Here is a 27,294-nt window from a genome sequence, read left to right on the forward strand (position 1 = left end):
ATGTGGCACCACTGGGTCATGGGTTGATACAGAAATAAACACCACACTGTTCAACTGCCACCCAGCAGCTTCTGATTTGCTGACACCTTTCATTCAATCACTTGTGCTTTGGCAGTCACCCTCGGTGTACATGAAGTCTGTTTCTGCAAGGCAGATGCCTTGTAAGACTTCTACAGTAAAGTAGCGGGGATGCTTTTTGTTGATAAAAAAATACCCATCATATCAAAAGGGGAGACTGGCAGCTAGCCCACATTTCTTTGAGGAGACTGTAAAATAATATGTTGGTCTTGTTGGCAGACGTCTGGGAGGGGAGTCCTTTCAGTTGAATATATCAGGCCTTCAGCATTCCTTTCAGAGAGTTTATCCAGTCTGAAGCCGGCATTCAAAGTCTGAATAGCAGAATTCTAGCCTTGGAAATCCTTCAGTCTATTCACACCATGCCTCAATTTGTAGCAAGCTGAGGGTTGGTCACATTCTGACAGATAATGGAAGCACTAACATGGCCGTAGAAGCTGAACTAGGACATAATTATCTCTTTCTCTCAGTATGATGTATATATGTATCCATCTCCTCTTTAATGGTGTTGGACTGTAGAAAAGGTAAACGTGTGCTAGTTTAGTAAATGCTTCACATGTACCCTAATTACAGGTCAGGAAACCACAACACTTGCTGAGCCACTGTGCTAGCTTTTTGTTTCATGCTCCTCTTTACTCCACGCAATATCTCTGTCACTCCGCCTCTTCCCATCTGTCTGAGATCACCCAAGCTACTTGAGAAAGGGACTGAATACGTTTTAGAGCAAGCATAACGAGACAGAGAAAGCTCTTAACTGGGTTTCTTTTCTGCCCAGAACAGCGAGTAGGCTAAAAAACAAATCTGGTGCAATCATGCTAAATGAGTTTGTAGCTGTGATTGTTCCTGACCATCTATCTGAGTTTTGATTGATGTAGTAAATGTGTATTGAATTAGTGTTCTGAGGGTTCAGACCTTTGTATTTTTGCACAGTTACGTCAGTGTCTTTTCAAATAGTTGTGCAAATAGTACAAAATAGGTATTATGAAATGTTTCAATTGCTGTTTTGCAATTTTAGCAACCCTTTGTGTGTTTAATGACATAGATAACATTTGTACATTTGTGGTTTTCTTAAGGCCTGTTTTTTCATTTGTAAAAAAAGAAATAATGTGCATTTATTCCAGTATCTAATAATAATAATAAAACATGTATTTATTATGATTATTATCTCCCATTAAGCAGTTGTAAGGATCTCTGTCGCTTGCTTTTTCCCCCTTCTATTTGGTATTATGTTTTTATTCAGCAGTATGAAGGGAAAAGTTGAGGGCATTAGTTTTGGACTCCACCCATTGTACCTCATGTACCCAACTTCATTCATCCCAGCTGTGGTGCAGTTAGCCAGGCCTCTCTTTCTGTTAGCCATCCCTGCAACTTGCACAGCTGTGGCGCCGCCTCCTCTGGGGAACAGCGGAGAGATTGGCGGCCGCACAAATGCCATAGTGCTTTCACAAAAATGGGCTGCTGCTGCTATCCGCAGACAGGATCTCTGTTTCCTGTTGTAATGGGGCGCACACCAGTAAGAAAGTAATGGAGCTGTTGGTGGGTGTTGTGTTGCCCCCATCCCTCTCCTCTCCACACACTCCACCCCCACCTCTACACACATCTGTCTCTCATCCTCCAGACAAATCCTCCCCAGGGATCAGATTATTCTGCACGCTCACAAGAGAGCGAGAAAGAGAGAAGGGGGGAAAGAAAGAGGGGGGGAAGACCAGGAGGGGTTGGGGGGGGGGGGGTCTAGAGCTTGATGTGATTATGTAAGTGCCAACCCTCTATGGAGATGAGGAAGTGTGTGACTGAATGAGTGACAACAATTTATACGGGGGGAGTCACACACCATCTGGGTATTAATGTTGGAACCCTTTTTTTCGAGATACTATTTCGGTAATCACTCAGATAACCATCCACAATCCATTTATTTGCTCACCAACACCCCATGACACATTTTAACATGCATATTTATCCCTGCATATTACATAATATGACATGACGTATATTTTTCTATAGAGCCAAGGATGGTCTCTATCGTTACAGCGCCCCACTAGGCAGAGACGAGCTCCATGCACTTTGGCACATAAAGAAACCGCACAGTAGGCCATTGTGGGCCTGGACCAGCAATTATGGTTGTGTTTTCTCTCTTCTCTTCAGCAGCCACATCCATTTTGACACTGGCAGCAAAGTCACTGAAATTCTGGCATCTGCCTCCAGGGCAGACTTGAGAAAACCGTTACCCCAGAAAGAACAGAGAGCCATTTACAAGTGGGCTAATAAAATGTCTCAGAATCTAAGTAGCTAGTGCAGTTAAAAATTCAGAAGCTGTCATTTGACTACACACCAAGGGTCCATTTTACTGGTGCACTGTAGCTTGTTGCTAACCCCAATGACGAACACATGCCGAACGCGGATTATTCTAGCATCGCACATGCGTCGGATCATGGCCGGATCATATTACAGAATACTGCGTTCCTCTCCTCTGGTGGCTTGTTTTGATGTTAGCATTCCCGTTCAGCCAGATTAATTTCTAGGTTCAGGGAATGCTATAGGGAGTGTCATAGCAACTGCGAATCTAAACGGCACTTTTTTGGCTGTGTGTGTGTAGCTATTGACTGCCTAGCAATGCCTGTAAAACTCCACACAAGAGCAGCTCTACCATATACTGCTAAATTAAAAAACATTCGATGCTAGTGTTGCAGTGAGTCACCTTTTCCAATTTCTTTGCTTCCCGTTCTTTCTACTGAGTGATTATGTTCCCAATTAAAAAAGAAAAAGGTCTTTAGTGATTACTTTATGATGATTCTATTTAACCCTTGTGTTGCCTTCGGGTCAATTTGACCCGATTCAATGTTTAATGTCGGTGTTCTTTCGGGAGTCAACAAACAAACATAAAGTACCTCACACTTAAACTTGGAAAACAATATTAATTCTAATAATTTTCTGGAGATTTTAATAGCTGGGGTCATATTGACCTCAAGGGTAAAATATGTTAGTAAATATAAAGGTAACAGGAGGGTTAAATAAAGCCAGAGTAAAAATGTAAGTCTGCCTGATATCCGACTGTATCGTCTTGTGCTTTCGTACAAATGGGTCTCTGTGGTAAAATGTAGCCTGTATTAATGGTATTTGGTTAGGCCATCATGTTTAACAAAAACCTGCACCACGCCTCGTCTCCTGTTCAGAAGACAGTGTTTCCCATTAGTTATCTAGACCCTGTGGAACGCCACAGATTCATAATGAACAGACGCATATTTGTACCCTTCTCAGCCGGTCGGGTACGGGCTGTCGGCCCGGTGAATTAAACTTGGTGGGTTAGAGATGGCCGCTCAGTGTGGCGGGATCCCCTCGTAGGACCTCTCTCCCTGGTGCTGGCTGCCATGGTCGGGCACATTTCCTCTGGTGGTTCACCGCAACCGCCTCCAGGTCATCGTGGAAAAGAGTGACGGAGGCTCGAATCCAACCAAAGGAAATCTAACTCCTGGGTTGTAGGCGAAACCACGATTGTGGTTTAAATTATTTAAGCACCAACATTGTATCCAAATAAAAACACTAATTAAAAACCTATAAAAAAAATGTATATGTATTTATAATTTTGTTACGATTTTTGTTGCATTAGGTTTTCCTTTATTTGACATTATTCGGGACAGACTAGAATTGGAGGAAGAGGTGGGAATCACATGCAACAATTGTGCTAATGTGGCATGCATTATAACCACTTGGATACGAAGGTGCAATAAATGACTTTTTTAGGTATTGGTGAGCTGTGCTCAACATATTGTTTTTGTACTTAATGATGTATACCGGTGCATGTCGTGCTGAGAATTGCATTCGCTGCTCAAATTTTGCCTGAACTATGGTTTAAATGCACATAGTATTTCGAGCTCTGTAACTATCACTTGAGTATGCTTTGGAAGTATGTTTTCTAATACTGAGGCATTGTCTAGTATTTCAGGCAAAAGTGCATGTCAGTCAAACTTCACACATTGTCCTGACCTTCTGTTGCTTATTCTTTGTGACTCATCTGTCCCTCCGACATTATCAAATTTAACTCTGCTTTCATAATCTTAAAATGTAACGCCATGCTAACTTTGGTACCCTAACATGCCTGTTGCCATGTTCATTTATGGATTATAACATGCATGTCTGTATTTATGTATGTTAAGATTACACTAATTGTCATGTTAACCTTAATTTTGAAGTACAGCTGTAACTAGTGGGTAATTAGTAGTAGCAAACGTTGCTCTTGGAAAAGTCAGTTCACTTAATTAGGGTTCATCTTCTGACTTACACAAATGTCTGCTTGAAATTTCTTTGCAATTCAGAGAATCAGCCGCAACGCTAGTGACTTAAAGACCTGATGAAAGTACAGTACTATAAAAAGGAAAATATTGATCTTAAAATAAGTATTTCTACCCTGCAATTTTCTTCCATCAACTTTTACATTATAAACATATTACAAGTTCTATATTGATAAAGGCTGCCTGTAGCTTACTATTCATTGAAGTACAGTAGCTTTCCGCACATTTCTCTAATCTGCTGCGTCTGTACTTTGCAGGGGACAAGAACAGCATATCCGCTATGAGCACATGTACCTGCCGGAGCCCAGCGGCCAATCAGAGGTGGAGTATGCGGAGATCAAAAGGCCTCGTCTAGAGATGAACCCAGAGTCTCTGATGAGGCCTTCATCCCACCGGCCACAATTGCCTCTCGGAGCGGCTGATGAAATGGCAAAGGTCAGTAACAACTATGAAACACAGAATATGATGTGACAAGTGAAGTAAATCACAGCCTGATTGTCATGTAATTGGTACTTCATTTGGCTAAGAATAAGTCAATAAAGTATAAATTGTATATGTGTTATGATGATGATAATAAAGGACAATGTGTACCGTACATATGCATGTTTTTGAATTTATACTTTTTTATTTATTCATTGTTTTACAAATGTTCATTGTATTTTACATGAAACATACACTTCACATTCAACAAAAAGGCACACTTAAACAAAACGCAAAACATAATTAGTGGTACTTCACTTTCAGGTTGTAGAACCAAAATTCCCCTTATTATTGTTATTATAAATGAGCTAGGGCTGCAACAATGAATCTATAAAAATCAATTATTGAAATAGTTGGCAACGAATTGCATTATTGATTCGATATGTTGCGCGATTATTACGTCACTCAATAAGTCGAGGAGATGTTTGAGTATTAAAGGAGTTGAGCGCAGAGCGGAGCAACAAAAAAAGAAGAGCAGAGCGAATGTAGAGGAAAGAACATAATGCTGCGTTGCGAAAACCAATCAGCAAAGAGATGCTCCGCCCGTCATCACTGACGTCGTGCCGTTGGTGAATCTAACTGGCTGCTGCTACTCTAGTAGCGCTGGAATCGGCAGTTATTAAGATGAAGTTGGTGCAAGTCATCAAGCTGTGTGAGCTTACGGGCGATGTTATGAACCCAAACACAAGGGCGATAGATGTTACGGCACTTGTGGGATTTAAGCCACGCCCCCTCACAGACGCGAATGACGCCTTTAAACCACAAATAGTCAGGCGAGTAAACTGTTGTCAGTTCTGTTTTTGAATAAAGGATTGAAAATTAATTAATTTTATTATTTTGTCCGATTCATCGAAAAAGAATCAACAGATTAATCTTTATGAATTCTTAAAATCATCGTTGGTTGCAACAACGAATCGATAAACGATTATTAAAATAGTTGGCACGAATCACTAATGAAATTCATTTGAGTATTAAAAAAAAGTTGAGTTCAGAGCGGAGCAAAAAAAAGAACAAATTAATAATATTTATTTTTCGCTAACTTTAAATTGAATTCATTCGAAATCCGCATGGTGATATCTCATGAAAATAATTCACTGAGGAGGTCACCAACAAAAGACTGCAGTGTAATTTTTTTTTTAAAAGAAATAGATTTTGCTTAAATAAAAAAAAAATAATATCATAATATAATATTTATTTTTTTCTTTTTTAAATTGATTTTTTCAGAAATGGTGATATCTATCTCAAAAAAGGAATTCTGGGGGCCTAGCTGGTCCACCAATAACAAGACTGCAGTGTAATTTTTTAAAAGTTACAGATTTAAAAAAAAAAAATCAAATATTTCAATAATATTAATAATTAATACGCACACCATTACATTGACTGTGCAGTGGATGCTCATGAAGGTGGTCGGGCAGTCTTGGTGATGGTTCTACTCCCAGTCCACAGGAACTGGGGCAATTATAATTTTATTATACTGCAGTCCAAAATCTCCATCTATGTCTGCAGAGATGAACAGCAGGGACACGGAGGTTAGGTTAGCAATAATAAACATCTGTGTTGTTTTGTGCAGTGATTTATATGAGCACACTTTACATCTCAATGTAAATCCCCTCTAGTCAGAATATGATTAATCTATATAATTAAAAAGAATCACACCATCTCATTCTCACTCCTAATGAAGATAATACAGTGAATAATAATAAGGTTGGTATAAATGTAAATTTTGGGTATATATGTTTTAATTATAATATATATTTGAAGCCTTATATTTATTAAAATTAAAGAAGAATGGATAAACTCAGAAGAAGTAATAAGTTTTATATTAACTTCAAGCTTCATCATTATAACGTGACGTGAATTCAAAGACACACCGTGACTCTGTTCAGTTTTTCACACTCTTTTCACCGCGTTTTATGTAACATATATCCATTTATGTGTTGTGTCATGACTGGACACGAGGGTCGATTAGCATGGAGCTCTCCTCGTGCATATATTGAGTAGTACTGTGACAATCACACACGGAGAAGAGAGGATCGAAAATTCTTACCGTCTCAGGCGGAGCAGACTGAGAGACAGGCGCAAAAAAGCAGCAGTATACTTTCTCTTCTAAACAGCGGGTTGCATCAATATATTTGGGTTGGTGCCGCTGCGCCACTGGCTGGCCTGGAGTATCAGCCACGTCAGCGCTGTTCGTGTGCTTTGATGCTTGAAGTATAGTGTGTTGCATATATATATATGGTGTGCACGCCCGCTGCTGGGCTGGGAGGGAAACGCAGTGAAATACCTGTATGTGGAGATGAGCTTGCATTTGCACAGTGATAGTGAAAAATCAATATCACGACATCCGAAGTTTAGAGTAGTTTAAGAGTTGGTGACTTTTCTTTTTCTTTGTGTTACATATACCTATAGTTATATATATACGTCAAATATGCGCACTGGGCTGCCTAATGGGGCTGCCTGCCTAATTAATTGAAGTGGCGCTATAGCAAATTACCATTTTTGAAGAATAAAAAAAAAATCTAATAACTAACTGATTCTTAATATCTTTGATTTTTGTATTTTATTTGGGGTATTTTATTTTCCATATTTCAAGCTTCCTCTTGTTGAGAATGGGTTGGTTGTGGGCGGCAAGTATAAAACGACGATATTAAAATGCTGTGGGCTGACACATTGGGCTGACATTTGATTGTGTGTTGGATTTGCGATCTGATTGAATTTGACCGAAGAAAGAAAAAGAGCAGAGCGGAGGGAGAGGAAAGACCATAATGCTGCATTGCGAAAGCCAATCAGCGTTGAGACGCGCCAGCGTTGGTGAATCTAACTGGATGCTGCTGCTGGAGTAGCGCTGGAAGCTGAAGTTATTCAGACGGAAGTCACCGAGCTGTGAGGCTATGGGTGATGTTATGAACCCAAACATGAGGGCGTTAAATGTTTCGACATTTGTGGGATTTCCTCAAGTATAAAGCAGAAATAGTGGTTCATTCTTCCGTGGTGGATGGCGGAAATTATGACCATTTTCACGGAGAAAAGCAACAAAGATAAGCCACACCCCCTTTCAGGTGCGGATGATCCACACAGTCGGGAGAATAAAGTTCTGTTTTTGAATAAAGGATTGGAAATGTTTAAAAACAAAATCAGATTAATCAAAAAATAATAATCAATATTACCGATAATTAAAATAATTGTTAGTTGCAGCCCTAGTATTTACCCTTGATTTATGCAAGTTTTTAATTAGCAAGACAATGCAACACACTATCAACACAACTTTTCCTGCTTGCTGTATCAACAGATTTCCATGACAGCAATTGTATGTTTAGCCTCAGACAAAAAGACAACATATAGAATTTAGTTCTGTAATGTCAGTTATATGCCAGTATCTCTACAAGGGGACCACTTTTCAAATATTATGCCTTTTATTAAATCTGTCAGCCTCCTTCAGAGCAACAAAGGACTTTTATTAGACATACCACACCATAAGTTGCATAAGGAGGTTCTGCGGTGCTGGAGCTCCGTGAGCAGCAGTGGAAAGACTATAACAGAGCTGTGAAGCAGCAATTAATAAATAATAGAGCTGACCTAGATTTCAAAAGACAGAGTAGAACTGTGTGAACTGCACATCAAAACGACTGGCTTCCAGTGTAGAACCACTGATGGGAAAGTGTTCCTAACATTACACAGAGTGCTTCAAACTGCCATGGGGGGCAGACAGCCAAGGAATAGTAAATAGACACACCAATAATGGAGGGTGCAGGAAAAACACATCGACTCTTAAGCGTGTCGGAAAATATTCAGGAATGCCAGTAATTCCACCCAAAGCACAGAGCGGGGCAGAGCGTTCTACACCTACTGTTATATCTACGGCTTTATTAAACTGTAAAATGCATACACTAGACACAGGACTGCAAGTCACATAGGCCAGTTTTTACTAAACCAAACACATGTACACAGACAAGCTGCAACACCCAGAGGGAACTTAACCCTTGTGTTGCCTTCGGGTCAATTTGACCCGATTCAATGTTTCACCCTCCTGTTACCTTTATATTTACTAACATATTTTACCCTTGAGGTCAATATGACCCCAGCTATTACAATCTCCAGAAAATTATTAGAATTAATATTGTTTTCCAAGTTTAAGTGTGAGGTACTTTATGTTTGTTTGTTGACTCCCGAAAGAACACCGACATTAAACATTGAATCGGGTCAAAATGACCCGAAGGCGACAGGAGGGTTAAAACAAACCTGTTGCATGCACAGCCCGAGACGTCATGCAGCAGAAGGTTCTAAATGGGACCGGGGTCGTCGAGGGCATATACGATGTAGGCTGTGCCGGGCCAATGGCCTTTGAACGCTATGTCACAAGTGTAATAGCTGTTGATGTGCTGCAGTACTGTTGACAAGAACAAAGGACAGTGGAGGGCACAACACCAGAAGGCAGACGACTTGTAACCTTGTAGTTTTGTCATACCATGGTTATACACCCTCTCTAAACATTTGCACACACTTAACTATCCTTTAGTTCGCAACAGAACAAAGGAGGCAATAATAAAACAAAACAAAATGACATCACCAATAGACAACTACAGCAATGAAGGCAAGAATATAGATCAACTCCGGCACAGTTGAACGTATCCTTCCACACTCACAAACCCACCGCTCAATATTCAAAAGACACTGTATTTTTCAATATTATTTTGGGAAATCTTATGTTGGGATTTCTCATGAACATGCACACAGGTTGTGTAACTATACCTGTTTTTACATCGGCATGATTTTATCCCCAGAGAGAAATGTCTTGCATGCTGAGTTGCAGCACATTTCAGGAAGATAGTGGTATTATTTGCACTCTAGGATGAATTTTAGACAAAGTCAAGCCATCCTATGTAGTATGTATATATTGCAATGTGTAAACATGTATATTGAAATATACATACAAAAAAATAGCTGTAGACCGAAAAAACACAACATCTTTGTGGCATGATGAGGAGACTGTAACCTTCATCAAATTAATGCATGAATCAAACAGATGCCTTATTTACATCACATTTTCCACATGGTATTTGAACCACACAAGGATATTTAATCAGGCTTTTGAATGCCGTTTCACCATCAGACATTGTTTTGACCTGAACGATTAAGTCATTCATCCAGGTAATAATCGGCAGATAATCGGGCATAAAAGAATAATCATTAGTTGCTGCCGTCATCTCAATTCCCTGGAAACAATTCAATCTTCTTTACTTGAGCAGCTTTTGTGATGAACTAGAGCACAGCAGCCATTAAAAGTAATATTTCTCCATCATCCCTGGGAGGTTGTTTGACTATTTCAGTGATCATCCAACACGACTAAGGGTTTATGTTATAAGTGTATACTCACAGAATGTGTACGCTTACTTCGGAGTACTGTACTTGAAAAATCTGTGGTGTGATGAATCTTTTCTCTCATCAGTACAGCTGGTCAGTTGATGAATATGCACCTCCTGAATTTGATCTGCACACATGTTTCTCCTCTACATCCTCAAAAACACATTTCAAACCAAGTCTCTTTGAGCGGAGCCAGCTGCCACAGCTCTTGGACATAATCCTGGCAAGAAAGGCTGTGACCTCATTTTCATTAGTGTGGTCAAGTGACACTGAGACGCTACGCTGGCTTTCATTACCCAGAATACTTAATTACCTTCGCATTGAAAATGCGGAAGGTAATGTTTTGATCGCCGTGTATTTATTTATTTATTTGTATGCGTGTTACTCTCATAACTCAAAAAGTATTAAACCGAATCGCATGAAATTTGGTGGGATGATTGGTTATTATCCGGGGACCATTTGATTAGATTTTGCGATCGATCGGGTCAATGGTCAAGGTCATGAAAAGGTCAAAATCTTCTTTTTACCATAGCGCGGTCAATTTTTATCCAATTGGCATGCAACTAATGCCAAAATGTTCATAATTCAATGCCCAATCTTGTGATATGCGAAGGTATGCGCTCTACCGAGTGCCCGTTCTAGTTACTGGCGTGTGTTACCTTCCCACAGGATACACAGACTGTTTAGAGGATTTATTGTAAAGTAACATTCATGCCATGCAATCACAGGAAGACACAGGGATGTTTTTAACAGGAGAACCTGTGCAAGATAACGTTATTCTTGGTTCCATGTCAGATACGTTACACTAACCTGGGCTCAATTATTGGTGTTATCCACGATGATATCGACATTTCCGACCATACGAAATTCCCTTTTGACATTCTCATCTTTGTCCACATTCTTCCCGCTCCCTTCCTAATTTAATAACATGAATTTATCGTTTGACTTTTGCTCTAGTATAAAGTTTTTCATAAAATGATGCACACATTTTATATCTAAGCATGTCCCTTTTTCTTTTTGCTGTGCTTCTGTAGGACCGTGGAATGGGGAAGCTGGAGCCGATCTCCCCTGTGAGCCCGGTCCATATGGACCCTGACTTGGATCTGGTGCCGGCTCGCTTCTCCAAGGAGGAGCTGATCCAGAACATGGACCGCGTAGACAGGGAGATCACCATGGTGGAGCAGCAGATCTGCAAGCTTCGCAAAAAACAGGTCCGTGCACATTTACAAATGATGTAATAAGTTTGAGATTATATGGGCTGGTGTTGTGTATAGTAATTGCAAACTGATGCGATCAAGTTTTCCTGCTTAACGCCCTCATTTTAAGATGGATTTATGTTTCCTTGTGGAAATATTCCGCTGTGAATGCATTTGGCTTGGGAATTGATGCTTTTTCTGCCAAAGATTTTACCTGTTGTGGCACTAGATGGATGTGTTGGTACTGCTTGGCATGCAACTTAATATGACCCACCCTTTAGCAGATGATTTAAGTAAAACAAACGTTCGTTCTCACAAGGTCTTATTTTGTGCAAGAAGAGATGTGTAACAGTGAAGAAAGTTTAGTAGTCTGCGTCACTTTGTGATGTCATGCGTGTGCGTTCCGCACATTTCTTCAACAGGCAGGCCTAAAAGCACTATGAAGTATTTTTTATTCGTCATGCTTGGAGATGTATAACTGTTTGCCAATGCTGGCGTCCTTGTTGCATTTTCTTACTGGCAGTGGCAGTGTTTGGCTTGTTTGACGTGTTCATGTGTGGCTCTCCAGTTCGATTTCCCCTGCCAGACTACAGTTGCCGTCGGTGTCATAGAGTCTGAAACGGTCTTTGCTGCGTTGTGATTGAGCTACAGAACTTGAAAACAGCACGATTCTGTACATGCACTCCTCCAGGTGACTGCACTCCATTTGTTCCCTTCTCCATGGCTTTTCATTTAGGAGAAAAGTAGGTTAAAAATATAGACGTCTATAAATGTCATCTTCCCTGGGGGAGGAGGATGATTACGGTGGAGGTTTTGTGACTGCTGAACCACTCGTATCCCTGCCACACGCTCTCCCTTTTGTCCCCTGTCATGTTTAGTAAAGAAACAGTATGGTTATGTTCTTTTTATGTTTCACCCACCTGCCTCCTCCATCTTGCCGTTATGTTTAAATTCTGTTAATCTACTCATTTACCAAAAATAAATCATCATTCAATAGGTTAATGTATTGATGGCACACTGATTATTATTTATTATCTTGACCACTGAAAGACACACTCAATGGGTATTTATTAAGACACTAATATTGACACACCATTAACCCTTTACCCTCCCCATGATAACATTACATTGATAATAACAATGACTGTACCCCACAACAACAACAACAACAACACAGACGCTAATACAGTATATTTTGGGGTAAAAGAAGACGGACACAGAGTAAGTAGATAATCACAATACATGTTACTGGTAATAATAACAAAAAAACATTCCAGTTTGTTTTTTTACTTGCAAGTACTCAGCTGGTGGAGTATGGCATCCACATATCATACTGATCAGACACATTGTTATCCTTTTTTGTACTACTTATTGTTGCCGACAACATTTCACCTGATGAAATCAATGGTTACCAGATAAAAAAGAGGATACTGCTAGTTGTTTTGTTTGTTGCCCTGTGTTAATGGAAAAAAAGACATGGTGTCTAATTAATCTGGGTTCTTTCCCAAATTGCAAAAGCAACCAAAATAAATCTGCTATCGGATGCCAACGTCAGGATTGAAACTTGTGGTTGAGCTCTCCTGTTTACAAGCATACATCAAGACTCTTCCACTCACCCGACCTCACTACACAGTGTTTTTATGGATATTCTTTTTTACAGTCCGGTTCTCTGCAAGCATTAAAACATCTGGACTAATTAAGTTGCACGGTAAAACTTTATTTGATGAGTTGTGGCAGAGTAAGTGGATTGGGGGGGGTTGGAGCTTAGGTTACCGCCAGCCTGTGTCATGTCAGCCAAGCTTAGGATGGCTGGTTTATTTTATTTTACCCTGAAAGGGTAGAAGGTGGGGGGGGGGGGTCTCTATGGGAATGTCTGTGTTTCCTGCACCAGATGCTTATCCTGGCCTTTCATGCCACATGATGATCCATCTTGCTTCACTCATGTGGATCCTCTGGAGGCCGCCTTTCCCCCTTTTTAAATCCCCTGACAAGAGATGGGATAGAGGGGTCTGACTGAACTATAGAGCAGCTATATGCGAGCTACACAGCAACACAGGGCTCTGCCTCCAGGGTTTTATTATTTTATTTGGATGTGTATTATATCCAGAATAAATTGAGATATGATTTAATGCATATCAGTACTCTTGTTTTTTGTATACTCGATGCTGTTTAGATCCTAACACACTGTAAGTTTCATTGCTGAATAATGCAGACGATGTACAGAGCTAAAGCAAAGTCACTGCCAGACGGTGTACAAAGTTTATTTTCAATACATGAGTGTAAATATGATTTGAGAGATGTTTGTAACTTCACGGTACAAAAGGCTAAAAAAGGGATTAAAAGAAGATATATTTCTGTTGTAGGGGTCCAATTATGGAATAATGTTGAAATGGATGTAAGAATGGTGAACTCCTTTTTGGTTTTCAAGGGAATTATTTATGAAACAATTCTTGAGAGTTATAAATGTGATTAAAAACGTATTTATATGGAAGATGTATGTGGTAGTATTTATAAATATATTTTGTTTGTTGTTTTTTCTTTATTTTATATAAATTTTCTGATTTATTTTGATTTTAATTTAGGATAGGAATTTATAAGCATTTTTTGCTTCTACCTATACCTTTTCAGTCTTTCTCTTTTGTATATTATATAGAATAATATTGTATTGTATTTGATTTGATTGACTGAATAAAATACACAAACACAAACAATAATAAGTGAGACAAAGGTTTTGCTTGTATGATATGCTACGCTACGTACATACGCTAACTGCAGACACACAGCACGCCTTATTTTATACCGTATTTGTTAAAATAGGAAGTTTTCTGTGTTGCCATTGAAAATCCAACATATAAATAATTTAAATGTTCAAATGAATATCTCATTATCGCCTGCCATTATCACAAGCGGAAGGAAGTGGCTACTTCCACATGCGGCTTATTGAGGATTAATGATCCTGACTGGTCCATTAACACCGTTTCAACATCTGGTTCGCAATCCAATCTGCCAAAGGTGCAAAATGGTTGTAAATATCCTGAGAGAGCCAAGCGACTTTTCCTTCGACATGCTTTGTGTCAGATCAGCATCTCCTCTTTTCTATCCGTGCTCTTTCAAGGAAAGATTGAGAGACATAGAAGCAAAGACAAATGGCAGTGAAACATGAAGGTTGACATGCCTCAACCATGCCAGATACACTCTTTTAATTCCTAGCAGCTTTCTCTGCCAACTCACACATTCTTGCTTGCTATCTGTCTCTGTTTTGTTCACAGTAGAAAGTATTTTAGTTCCGTTTCTGAGGTACAACCTCCAACTAATGTTTTGCTTCATTCCAGGGTGACTAGTAAATTAGAGGAACACTGCTGTTTTCCAGTTTTTGTCTGGTGTTAATTTCCCACATTTCCCTCTATTATGTTTTCTTTTGTGGTCTCTCTCTCTCTCTTGCATTGGAGGTTCCAGCCACACAGCAGGCATTGGCTTTGTTTACAGGCTGTTGTAGTAACTCTTTGATTAACAAGGCCCTGGGGAGTTAATAGCTATTACAGCTAATAGGACAGTTGGTCTCGTCCCTGCTGGAGTGCCGGGGGAGGGGCTGTTGATCTAACACAGTCTTTAACCTCACAACAGGAACTGGTGAACACCAGGTCTTCCAGGAAAATTAAGTCCCTTTTGGATTCGGTCAAGTGTTAACTTGAATGTTTGTTTGTGTGTGTGTTACAGCAACAGCTGGAGGAGGAGGCTGCAAAGCCACACGAGCCAGAGCGAAACATCTCGCCACCACCCAGCGAGGCCAAGCACCGCAGCCTGGTGCAGATCATCTACGACGAGAACAGGGTCAGTAGATGACACATACGCGCCACCCCACATGCTCAAACTGTGGCCCACAGCTCGGACCCAGACACTTTCACTTGATCATATATGCAGTGTATTGCCGCAAGAAAATGTCGGAGTGAGAGACGGCTGGTAGCTTTCCCCCCATGTTGTGTTTCACTGACCTGATTTTGAGCCTTTTTGAACAAACCCGTGTCAACGAAAGCAGAGAGTGCCACAAAGTATTCATCTTCCGACCTCAGCCTCACACCCTGTCAGGACAGGCAGAACTCTTCCGAACAGAATAAGTTACTAAAGGGCATTGCAGCAGGCATGATGGATCTCACACACAAACACATCTTTGTCTTTTATCAGCTGTGCCAGTATGTGTAGCAGCTGGGAGGTACAATAACGTTATTCGTAAGCGTTAAGTTTAGAAATCATTATATGTAGTAGTGCTCTGTGCAGAATTAGAGTTATTTATTTATTCATAAAGGAGTGATTCTCAGTGCTCTCAGTCCCCCTAGTGGTGCACGTTTTATTTAGAATTGGCATTTAAAGCAGGAAACTCCTCTCCTACTTATCACAGCCCAACTGTACTGTCTTTGAATAAGCCCCCTGTGGGAAACTCAAAGTAGTGTTGCAACTTCACAGTAAAAATGGAAAGCGCTCTCGAATGTGTCGAACAGCGTCTCTTGACACATTCAAGGCAACTCCTTTTCAAACAACGGCAAAGCAGTGTAGTGTCGAGAAAATATGCTGCACATGGAGAAGCAAGTTTAAAGCTTGTGCGTTGGCAAGCAAACAGTCACCTTGTTCTGTGTACTTGAGCAAGAGACTAAATCTCTTAACGGCTGCACAGATGTCCCCAGATAAGAACCAACATATCCTCAAAAGAGCTTTTCAAGTGAAAACCCACAGCACAGGGAGTGTCCCTCATGACTTTGACCCTTACTGTCAGCTCAACCACAAACAAGTGCTGAGATTACTCAATACTCATCTAAAATCATCCTGGCTTACTTCACAAAGTAGCTTGACCTCTGTAATACTTTCCACTTCCCTCTGACTGGCAGGATGTACTCTGGCCTACTGCCTACCCCCCTAACCTCACTATCTCTCTCTCTCTCTCTCTCTATTTCTCTCTCTCTAGACAGAACCAGCTTGTTCACCTTTTTTCTAGCTTCACTCACGCTGAGCCCAGTGCTCCAGTGACGCAGAGCATTTACTCATGCAGTCATATTGCCTCTTTTAGTCACCATAACGTTGTCTTTTATTTATTAATTCCAAATAATTAACATAACATGGACTTAATTTACTCTTGGTTATTAAAATGTAAATGAGATTTAAGACACTTTTCTTTACATTCAGCCTCCTATACGTATCTCCGTTAGCCATATCATACGGATCACTGCTCTCTCACCCACGGAGGCCATTCAGTAATTGCACTTTGGCTGTCATGGATCCGATAGAAGCTACGATGGCCTGTTACCCATCTGTCTGATGCATTTGTTCAAATGGCTGGATCAGTTTCTTTGTGCTTTATATACGACAGGAAGAACAATGGCTTATTTCAGTGTCACTTTAACTGCCACGGCCACAGGGAACAGACCTCTGAAAAGGCCTTTTCCATTGGCCAATTTCAGGAGCAAAGATTAAATATGCGTCCTTGAGAGAGAGATGTATTTACATATTTTGAATATCTGGCTTAAATGCTTTTTGAATTTATTATGGGACTTTTTTATATCGGTCATCTTTCTGCCTCAGGTGCATTCAGTGATTATGTGTAAGTGGTCTCAAGCTTTGACTGACATGCCAAACCTCTTGTGTGCATTTATTTGTAAAAAATATATGTACAGTACATTTATATATATGTGTGCATGTCTGGTACAGCATGCAGGGCATGCAGCCTCAGCATGTCTCTTTTGAGCTGGTGTCACCAGCTTTCCCAGACAGGGTTTCAGACGCATTTCTACCAAATTCCCATTGTCAAACCCGGGGATGGCTCAACTGAAGTCCATCGCTATTATGGACATAAGCACAAGAGAAGAAAGCCCCTCTGAGACAGCATTTTCATTATTAATCTTTTGAGCGTTGCTAAACCTTCTTGTATGTGTCATTAAGGTGGCCTTGTAGTGCTTTTACGTTTTTTGTTTGCCTCTCTGCTGTCCCTCGTTTTTTTCTCTTGTGCGTTCTCTTCATGGGAGACAGACGTTTGGTAATGCTGTGATTGTCGTTGCATAAGCACCCACAATGCTATTTTCCTAAGTTTGTCTATTTTCAGGGATCATGTGATCCACTGGGAAATGATCATTTTGACTGCAGGCAGTTCAACAGTACAGTCGTTAAGCTTTACGGTATAAGGCCACTGCCAGAGCTGCAGTCCTGTGTGTTACCATGGGGGGCATAAACAAAGTAATGGAGCCAGCCTCTGTTTGGTGTGAGTGTTTGTGTGTGTGTGTGTGTTTCAGGATCAGCAGCTCTCTCTGGATAACCATCCACATTTTCAGAGAAATTATAAATCATTTAAATATTTTGAATCTCATCCACTCCCTTCTTTTTCTTGCAAAATGTGTTGTTTATTATATTTAATGTGAAGCAATATTCCAAGAGTTTTGATGTCTGTATCGTGCAGTCTTCAAATGTATTTTATTAATGACGTCAAGGAAAAGAGAAATCCTTGAGCCTCCCTACTCCCCCAGGATGAACGGCTGGTTTTAATATTTGCTGTTCATTAACTGCTTCTGTAGTAAGCGGGCTCTCTGAGGCAATGCTCTGCCGCCTGCTACACCTACTCACTGGTGAGGAAACAACATATATGAGGAAATCAGTACAAAGCCAATTCAGGAAGAATATTAGCATTAATTAACTGTATCCACATTTAAAAAATATGTAAATCATCAGTGCTTCCTTTTGGCTTATTTCATAGAGGAAATGCACTTTAAAAACTTTAGCCCTGTCATTTGGCTCCACTCACAGCTGACCCAGTTGGAAGCCTGTGTTGAGTAAAGTTCAGCTACGTGCGTGAGCTCCTCCTAGGTTTTACATCCAGGTCTGTTATGTGAGTCTTGTATAAACTTGGGACTAGATCCAAACCACCTCCTGTGCTCCCTCTAAAGAGAAGACGGAGTGAACAAGACAAGGAAGCAGCATGGCATTGTGGGTGGTGAAGAATAAAGGTTGACGTGCACATACACACCGGCAGGTTCTGTCTCTGTTGTCACCTCTAAAATCGCCTTCTCCATCCAGCCCTCCCTCACTGCGCTTCCATCCCATCTGTGAATGTGTCAGTCCTGCCAGTCTCAACGCGAGGTCACTGAAGGAGATGAAGTGAGATGGAAAGCAACAGAGCATGTCGTGTGTCACCAAGAAGGGTCCATTTGATCGATGAAGTGGCGAGAGTGCACAGAGTGGGATATGGAAAAGAGTGGAGCGAACCTTGAGAGGGGTAGTCTGGGACACTACTCACACATTTGTCTGCTGGCGCTAAATATACAAATGTATGGAGGAGCAGAGCTGCGTAGAGGTCATCCAGAGACACAGATGGGAGTTTGTTTGCTGCCCAGCTTCATGCCCCAACACTTCTCCTCTCCTGCTTTAGGGTCCCTGCCAGGAGTTTTTGCTGTAAAAAGCTAAATGTTGTAGGTAGTGAGCTGGAGGTGAGAACTTTCTCTCTTTCATCAGATGTCTCTTCTGAGACCATCACCTGAAGACCTTTAGTCCCCCCTCCTTTCCCTCTTTGTTGCCCTATCTCTCCCACTCACTTTCTATTCCACTCCCACTAGCCGGCCTGGCCTGCCACTCTTCCTCTCTCTGCTCAGGGGATGCGAGGAACCTTTTTTTGGGGGAGAGGAAAGTGGGAGCTGCGGCAAGGAGTTGTGGCCCAGCTTGACTTAAAAGCTCTAATAATAGTCGATGCATCCATCTCTCCAGCCAGCCAGCCAGCCAACCAGCAAGCAGTAGTGTAGCCTCAGTGATCAAGTGAGCGTGCTCACAGCGTTGCCGTGGTGATGGCTGAGGTGCAGGCGGCCGGCTAATGTACTACTTCTGTTTGTGTTCCCTTTCCAGAAAAAGGCAGAAGAGGCTCACAGGATACTGGAGGGACTGGGACCCAGGGTAGAACTGGTGGGTAGAGGCTTTGATTTCCTATGTATTTTCTTTCTTTATTCCCTGCTCTCATGTTTTTAAATTATTTAAACCGCTTTATTGAAGATCATTTAATGGGGATAAATATTGCTTGAAACAACAAGTACACAAGTGCAAGACCCTAGCAGGGGTTTATATACACTAAGCTTCATAAGCAATATTGAAAACATTAAATATGATGGCTCTCATCAGGGTGCAATGTTAAAGTGTTGCTTGTGCCAGAAGGACTTTCATTTTAGACATAATTCTCAGACTGCCTTTGTTTGAAATATTTCTTTCACTTATTTGTTTTAGTAATATATTTGCTCACACACTATCTTTCCACACATCTATCCATTCTTCTTACACTCATACATACAGTGATTTTCATCGTTCTATTGAACAGATAACCTGATGAGCTCATGCAAGACGCAACATTTATTTTGAGTGAGTTCTTTGGATCGAGTTTGATCAGGTTTTTGGGCTTCAATAAGTCACTTATGTTATTTGCTAAACATTTTTCAATCCTCCAATAATATTACGGCATGGTCAGTCATATTGAGCAGGTGTTGGAGTGAACTCGGTCATTTCTTTATTCTGTTCATTTACTATCTGTTTCACAATGGAAGATATGGATAATTCTTTAAGTGTTTGTTCTTTTTTGTGTTCCAGCCTTTGTACAATCAGCCTTCTGATACCAAGCAGTACCATGAGAACATCAAAATGTGAGTGTCACTACATATGCCTTCACGCTTACACCTCAAGCAATGTTTATATCCAGCCATTAAAGTATAACTCGCAAACGGTTAGGGGAGTTCAACCATTTATATGGGAGCTCATGTTGGATTGTTTGAAATGCCTATAGTGTCACCACTGAATGCTTTGTTTTATAGAGAGAACATTTGTAAATTATGCATTTCAAGCTGTTCTGGTGATCATGTAAACAGTTAAATTCCAGAGTTTACCAAACTAAATTACCAAAACAAATGTATTTGCCCAGTTGATGAAAATGAAAGCTATAAAAGAACAGCCGTGAAATGCTGGAGAAGCCCTGAACTACAATGAGAAACTTGACCTGTTGTTGATTGTATTCACAGGCCATTTGTTTGTGTCCAAATGTAATAACTTATAATGGAGCATATGCACTCCTGTAGTATTTGTGCTGCTATTTTTAAATGCTTTGTAACCATTAAACTATTACCAGTGGAAACTGAAGCTTGTCTATCTTAGAAGCAATTAATTCCCACAGTGGTTGTATGTTAACTCTGTGAGAGAGGGGCTCGCCACGCTCACACATTTTAACTGACATTTTAAGACTGCAAAGAAGGTTTTTTTTCAATTCATTTTATTTCGTATAGCCCAAAATCACAAATTACAAATTTTCCTCAAAGGGCTTTACAATCTGTACGCATACACATGGTATCTGAGGGGGGATTCGAAATTGTCATTTTGTAAATTAAGCAATGAAACTTACTGAAATAAATGTGTAATGAGCGCAGCTACCGAGGGTACAACGATTATGCCAAAGACCTTATGGAAAAAGACCTGCACTGTTAGTGAAACTGTGTTATGGGGCCATTATTGTGGCAAATTGATTAGCAAATTAGTGCATTAGTCATACAAGAAAATGGATAAATAAACAAAACGAAGCCACTGCTTCTGAAAATAGACTAAAATGACGAATGATTTAATCTTTCTCCCCCTAATGGAATATTAACATCAGGATGGAGGTCTCAGCCTTGCGTTAGGTGAATGTTGAATTGATAATTTCAATGTAATGAATGATGCATTTAGGGGAGAAGATATGACACAACTTTGCCATGTTTCCCAAGAAGGCTGTGCAATCTTCAGTACTATAACTCACGGTGGCACATGAAGGGGCTCCACGAGAGTTGTGCTAGCTCGTCTCCACCATTGGCACGGTGGCTTGGGCACAGTAGCACAGCACCAGATGTGTCTGACCTCTTGACAGAACGCTGCTCCGTCTTCCCCCCTTTTGATCGCTGCATCGTTTGATCAGTATTATTTTCTCAAAGCAATTAATTGGAAACTCTCCGCCCACCCTCAGTGTGTGTGTTATTAAATAGCACTGTCGCTTTGAGCCAGCACAATAGACTTCTTTGTTTTGCTAACCTTGACTCTTTCCCCCGCTGGAATAGATGAGTACCAATTTTTCTGTGGAGCTCTCAGCATCTAAGTCCCCATCCTATATCATCGACTGCACACAGCTGATGTTTCCTTTGCATATGTAATTTATGAAAACCAAATCAAACTTTGAAGTCTGAAAATGGTTTTGCTCAGTGGGCTTGTACTTCTGGAGAACATCTGTCTCAAGTGGATATTTCAGGCATTATTTTTTGTAGGTTTTATGCCAAATTACAGAGTTCTCCGATATCTCAGGAGTGGCACAAGCTTCGAGAAGGACAACATACATCTTTTGTATTGGTTCAGAGTTGCTAATCTTTTTCTTTGCCATCTGGTATCGAGAGAACAATACCATCTCTGTCTCTGCTGGGCTTCATCTATCAGTGCTCTTATTTCTCAGTCATTAGATGCCACCACTGTAATTGTGGCTATTAACAGTATTTATCTTTTCTGCTCAATGGTGTAGCTCAACACGTGTTTTTTTAGGTCAGAGGTTAAGGCAGTTTAGATTAAACTTGAGTTGGTTATTGCGGATAACATATTTGGGAAATGGAGAAACGGTCTGTGTGCATCCCTCCTGACCCATAAATGTTATAATGCTATCTTCTAATTTTCAAAAAACTCATATGGCACAAGTATTCCACTTCCTTGTCTGCTGTCCTTGCCTGTGACTTGAAAGAGCCTGCGGCTCAGCGGAAGTCACTAATGTAGAATAAGATTACATTAATCAGTGGATAGCGTGACCTTACAACTGACAGATTAAGTGTCGAGAATAAAATTCTGTCTTGCAGCACAGAAAGAGACCAACTGAGTGGCTGCCTAAGGAGATTACTGGCCCTGACCTTTATTAGAAGCACTGGGGCTGGCTGTTCCCAACCCAGACATGTTTTATAAATTTGGCTCACCTCGCCGTCCTTTCCACCCAGAAGCAAGTTTATCAAGCGGTGGCATACAAGAAAAGGCATTGTTTGAGTTTTTGTGTGGTTTTTGTTTGTAAAGGAGCGAGGCGGAGAAAGTACACAGGGTAGAACATATGTCCCCAAAGATCTACAGAACCTCACATACTGAGATCTATTATGTGAAAAACAGGATGAAGTGTTTTTGTGAATGTCCTTACTTTTTGATTTTGTTTATATCCCTCTGTCCCTCTGTTATCCCCATGCCTCTCTTTCTTCAACCCTCTTAGAAACCAGGCGATGAGGAAGAAGCTCATCTTGTACTTCAAGAGGAGAAATCATGCTCGTAAGCAGTGGGTAAGTAGAGAACTCAACATGTTTGACTCTGCCGGGGCTCTGCTGCTGATGGATGACGAGGGGGAAACTGGGCCAGCTGATCCTGGAGTGAGGGGCCATTTTAAGCAGACCAAAGAGGAATAGAGCTCCGGGCATGATCTGTTGTCGGTACTCTTACTGTGCATTTGGGGAATGGGTTGCTTTTTGAAAAACTCTTACTATCAAAATATAACCTACATCTGTTGAATTCTCATGTCAATCAAGCACTTCTAATGAGTGCCAGTGATTGATGTAGACTGAACCCAAGAGCATGACTATAAATAAAGCAGATCAATGGCGTGAGCCAGGCAGACATCTCAAAATCAACTAGCTCGACAGAAATCCATTAGAGCAAATGTTGCTCTGAAATTTGCATATATCCACAAGAAAGAAATATAATGGGAAATTATACATATTTTGAAACCTAAAAAATGGAGTAAACGACAACTGTTTCATAGCTCTGCTTTTATTATTGATTGTAAATGTATGTGTGGCCAGAGAGAACAGCTCAAATGCAGCACCTGCATCAAAGCTGGAGTCATGAATGTCCTGTGTGTGTGTGTGGGGGGGGGGGGGGTCACCTTGTGGTTTATGAGCATACTGTGGGTTGTGTCTCCACCGGGTTTAATGGTCTGCTTTACAGCCGGCCTGTGGGGAAGCTGTGGGTTGTCGTCGGCTCAAGGCCAGACTCCCCATAGAATACCAACAAATCATGTGTGCCCCTTGTGAACATGTCGAGGTTCATGGTGAGACACAACCCAAAGGTAGAGAGCTCATGAAGATTTCTGAATACAATTATTGAAGAAAAATGGTCATGTAATGGTCATTTAGTGTTCTGTCTTTAGATTAAAGGGAAAACGGATAAAGACTGTTGATATTTAGGCAGATCTGCAATGGATTGAGAGATCTTCATCTTTCTATGGTGCCTCAGGAACAGAAATTTTGCCAGCGCTATGACCAGCTGATGGAAGCCTGGGAGAAGAAGGTGGATCGCATTGAAAGCAATCCGCGGCGCCGAGCCAAGGATAGCAAGGTGCGGGAGTACTACGAGAAACAGTTCCCAGAGATCCGCAAGCAAAGGGAGCTACAGGAGCGCATGCAGAGGTGAAGTCACACGATTTCTTAACAAGCAGTCTGTGATTGTTCAACAGAGGAAAAGGCACTTCATTTCCGGACACGACTTAATCCCTTTGTTCTCTAGTTGCTGCTGTTCTTGTCAATCCAACTGGATTTGATGTGGTGTAGGTGGCTCAGTTCCAGACGTGTGTGTGGTTTTTTGAGTGACAGGTCTTCTGTGCTTTTCTTTTTGTAGCCGTGTTGGGCAGAGAGGAGGTGGGCTGACCTTGTCTGCAGCTCGCAGTGAACATGAGGTCTCCGAGATCATTGATGGAATATCAGAGCATGAGGTAAGCTTTTCTGCTCAATATGTTTGCCCCGCTAACTCCTCTTCTAGCATTGAGGGTGTATTCACATTATTACTTACACTTTCGAAGTTCAAATTGTCTGATTGCATTGAGCGTCAAGGTTGGCACTGCTACCAGGAATGAAACCAAAAGTCTCTGAAGAGATTTATATTTGAATAACGTGCAAATATAAATGTGCCTATTTCTTTAGTATTTAGGCCTGAACTATTTAATAATTGTATTAAATATGTTTGTCATTAATGAACAATTGTTATACTGTAAATCCTGTAGATAAGTAAAAAAAAATATCAAGTTGGGAAAGTCTCTATAAATTGGCTTCCTCACTCAAAAGCACATATATGATAATCTTTATGAACATTATTTAGTTTCCCTGCCATTAGATATTCATTAAGATAACAGGAACAACTTACCGTCGCTTTGTTTCAGAGGCATTTGTCACTCAATATGGGCTATAATAATGCTTTTATACAGATAATATGGGATGCCACTGGATCATTTGTGGTAGCTATGCTAGCAGTGCAAGTCAAAGCTAAATACGAGCCCTTTAAGGCCAACACAGCCCAGTGGAAAGCACAGCAGCACAGCTGCTTTCAATTGAAATGCTCCCAAAACTTTGATAGTTTCTGGCTGTTTTAGTGCCCGTCTCTTTTATTTTTACGCTCTTCCTTTTCTCTTTTCCTTCTTTCCATTTATAACATGCGCAGACGACACATAGCCTCAGCTGTTGGTGCAACAGTCATTTTTCTCTGTGTGCTCGTGCACAGTATTATATAGTTATGTGATGAATGTAGACTTCAAAGGAAAGATCAGCTTGGGTAATAAAATCACAACCATGTAGTAGCCTGCAGATTTAACTACTTTTGGAAAAGTATCATTATCAAAGGTCAGTCTCATCCAAGAAAACATTTTTTAGCAGTTGTTTAAGCCCGCTGTGGAAAATGATGCAAGTGGAAAATGATGCAAGTCAAATTGGCTTGACAATTCCTACTATTTAAGCTCGCGAGGTTGCAATGGTTGCATTTAAAAAATGTAAAAGTTGATAGTTCAGACATTTCACATCCAGTTGAAACCAAATATGGTTGCCTGATTCCATTTAGAATTACGATAAATGTATATATATTTTTTCCACACAAAAAAAAGAGTATATTATACTTTTCATAAGAATTGCAAAGATGCTGACTGACCTAACCTGAAATATGTCTTGCTTATAATCAATGTTAAAAGTATATGCTAAGATAAGATTTTCTAGCCTTGAGGTGTCTCTTTTTAAGGATTACCATGCTCTGAGCAGATGTTGCAGTGATAGCCACTAGTCACACATTAGACCTGCTCTATAGGCCCATTCCACATGAGTGTGTCCAATTGGGTTGTCTCATCTCAAGAAAAGCCTCAAGATAGCACAGGGCCTTTCCTAAATTCCCCTTATATCCTCAGACATCTATTTTTGTAAGATTGTGTAATGGTTGGAAAATAAAGAGTGGCAGGAAAGTGAGTATGCATTGACTGCTGAGCCAGCAAGACACCTTAAACTTCCTCCCCTTTCTTCTGAACTCTTGAAGATGGGTTTCATGAAAGTGCCCGTCAATATGAGCACCTTCCTGTCAGAAAGAAAGAGAGAGAGAGAGAGAGAGAGACCGACCCACCCACTCACTCCAGGATGTTGGTTTCTGTGTGTGTCTTGTGTGTGTCTTTGGTGTACGACAGAACACAGAGAAACAGATGCGGCAGCTGGCGGTCATCCCTCCGATGCTTTTCGACGCTGAGCAGCAGCGCATCAAGTTCATCAACATGAATGGATTGATGGATGACCCCATGAAGGTGTACAAGGACCGGCAGGTTATGAACATGTGGAGCGAACAGGAGAAGGACTCTTTCAGAGAGAAGTAAGCACAACACTTTGGTAAAGTCAGTGGCAGACATCATTTATTTTTATTTTAATAGAAAAATACCCCTTTTTATCTTTATTTCCTCGCAGCTAGATTGGGTTTTCGTTGGCCAAATATACACCGACATATTTTTTTTGACAGTGTTTAAACAGAACGCTTTTTTACACTCTTTCAGCTCCCTTCTCATTTTGTAGACTTAAGTGCTCAAGAGCTTATTTTTAAGCAACACGATTGAAGCATGTCTTGATCTCCCTCATAAATTAGGGCGACCGATAATGGTCCAGTAAATTATTGGTACAGAAGTGCATCTTTCCCTTTCTAGAGAAACGAGAGGAGGCATTCCAAGCTGCCAAATTAGATTAAATCCACGCTTCAGTTTCTCTTCCTCATACCTTTGATCCAAAACATAGAGTATAATATGTGTATGTGTAATTTTACAGAATTTGTGAGATGTCGTCTTTTTAAAATTATTATCTAGGATTAATGCAATAGATGTACTAGTCTTACATTTAGAATGTTCTTTTTTCAGTCACTCAGTCACACTTTTGTTTAATTCTCTGATCTTCATTTAGAGTTTTTCAGCGAATGCCAATGACTTTGAGCCATTCTATTACCGGGTTGCTAGAGTTTCTTCTGTCTTTCTCTCACAGGTTCATCCAGCACCCCAAAAACTTTGGTCTGATTGCGTCTTTTCTGGAGAGAAAGGTCTTAGCACAATTGTTTTGTTTTTCTAGACGATCTGGTCTTCTAAGAAAATGCTTATTACCTAAACCATTTCTTAACTGTTTCAGACGGTGGCGGAGTGTGTGCTCTTTTACTACCTGACCAAAAAGAGTGAAAACTACAAGAACATAGTGCGGAGGAACTACAGACGCCGAGGAAGAAGCCAGGTATTCTCATCTTTCAAGCTAATCGTTAGGAGAGAAACTTGAAATGAAGGACCAATCACACAACAAGCTTTGTTGGCCTGAAAACCCGAGGGCATCAGTGCATTTTTCTTTTTTTAAGAAGTCTTATTTTGTTATTGCTAGGCAACCAAAAAGTCAGCTGCAGTCACTTAGCTAACTAATAACAATACCATTCGCCGAAAAAACTTGTTTTCCATTTCATGTCATCACTCCACAGGACCGATGACATTCCCTTTTGTCATATTAGTTTGGCAGGAAGTACCGGTATTTACCCTCCCTCTATTGTTCTTGTCTATAGTGATTGTTACTTGAGAGACCTTTTTAAGAGTAGAT

General features: G+C 40.6%; 1 protein-coding gene across 6 annotated transcripts in view; it reads left to right on the top strand.

Annotated features, from left to right (window-relative positions):
- The window catches only part of ncor2 (nuclear receptor corepressor 2), an 82,761-nt gene that overhangs the window by 19,307 nt on the left and 36,160 nt on the right, over positions 1-27,294 (top strand). For all 6 annotated transcript variants that reach the window (XM_056418409.1, XM_056418414.1, XM_056418413.1 and 3 more), the window contains exons 4-14: positions 4,619-4,796; positions 11,237-11,413; positions 15,116-15,229; positions 19,271-19,327; positions 20,000-20,052; positions 22,659-22,725; positions 23,675-23,847; positions 24,056-24,149; positions 25,872-26,050; positions 26,704-26,758; positions 26,845-26,943. In XM_056418409.1, coding sequence (XP_056274384.1) covers positions 4,619-4,796; positions 11,237-11,413; positions 15,116-15,229; positions 19,271-19,327; positions 20,000-20,052; positions 22,659-22,725; positions 23,675-23,847; positions 24,056-24,149; positions 25,872-26,050; positions 26,704-26,758; positions 26,845-26,943 — 1,246 coding nt within the window. The remainder of the gene's footprint in view (positions 1-4,618; positions 4,797-11,236; positions 11,414-15,115; positions 15,230-19,270; positions 19,328-19,999; positions 20,053-22,658; positions 22,726-23,674; positions 23,848-24,055; positions 24,150-25,871; positions 26,051-26,703; positions 26,759-26,844; positions 26,944-27,294) is intronic.

This window comes from Pseudoliparis swirei, chromosome 7 (assembly GCF_029220125.1).
Source record: "Pseudoliparis swirei isolate HS2019 ecotype Mariana Trench chromosome 7, NWPU_hadal_v1, whole genome shotgun sequence".
NCBI lineage: Eukaryota > Metazoa > Chordata > Actinopteri > Perciformes > Liparidae > Pseudoliparis > Pseudoliparis swirei.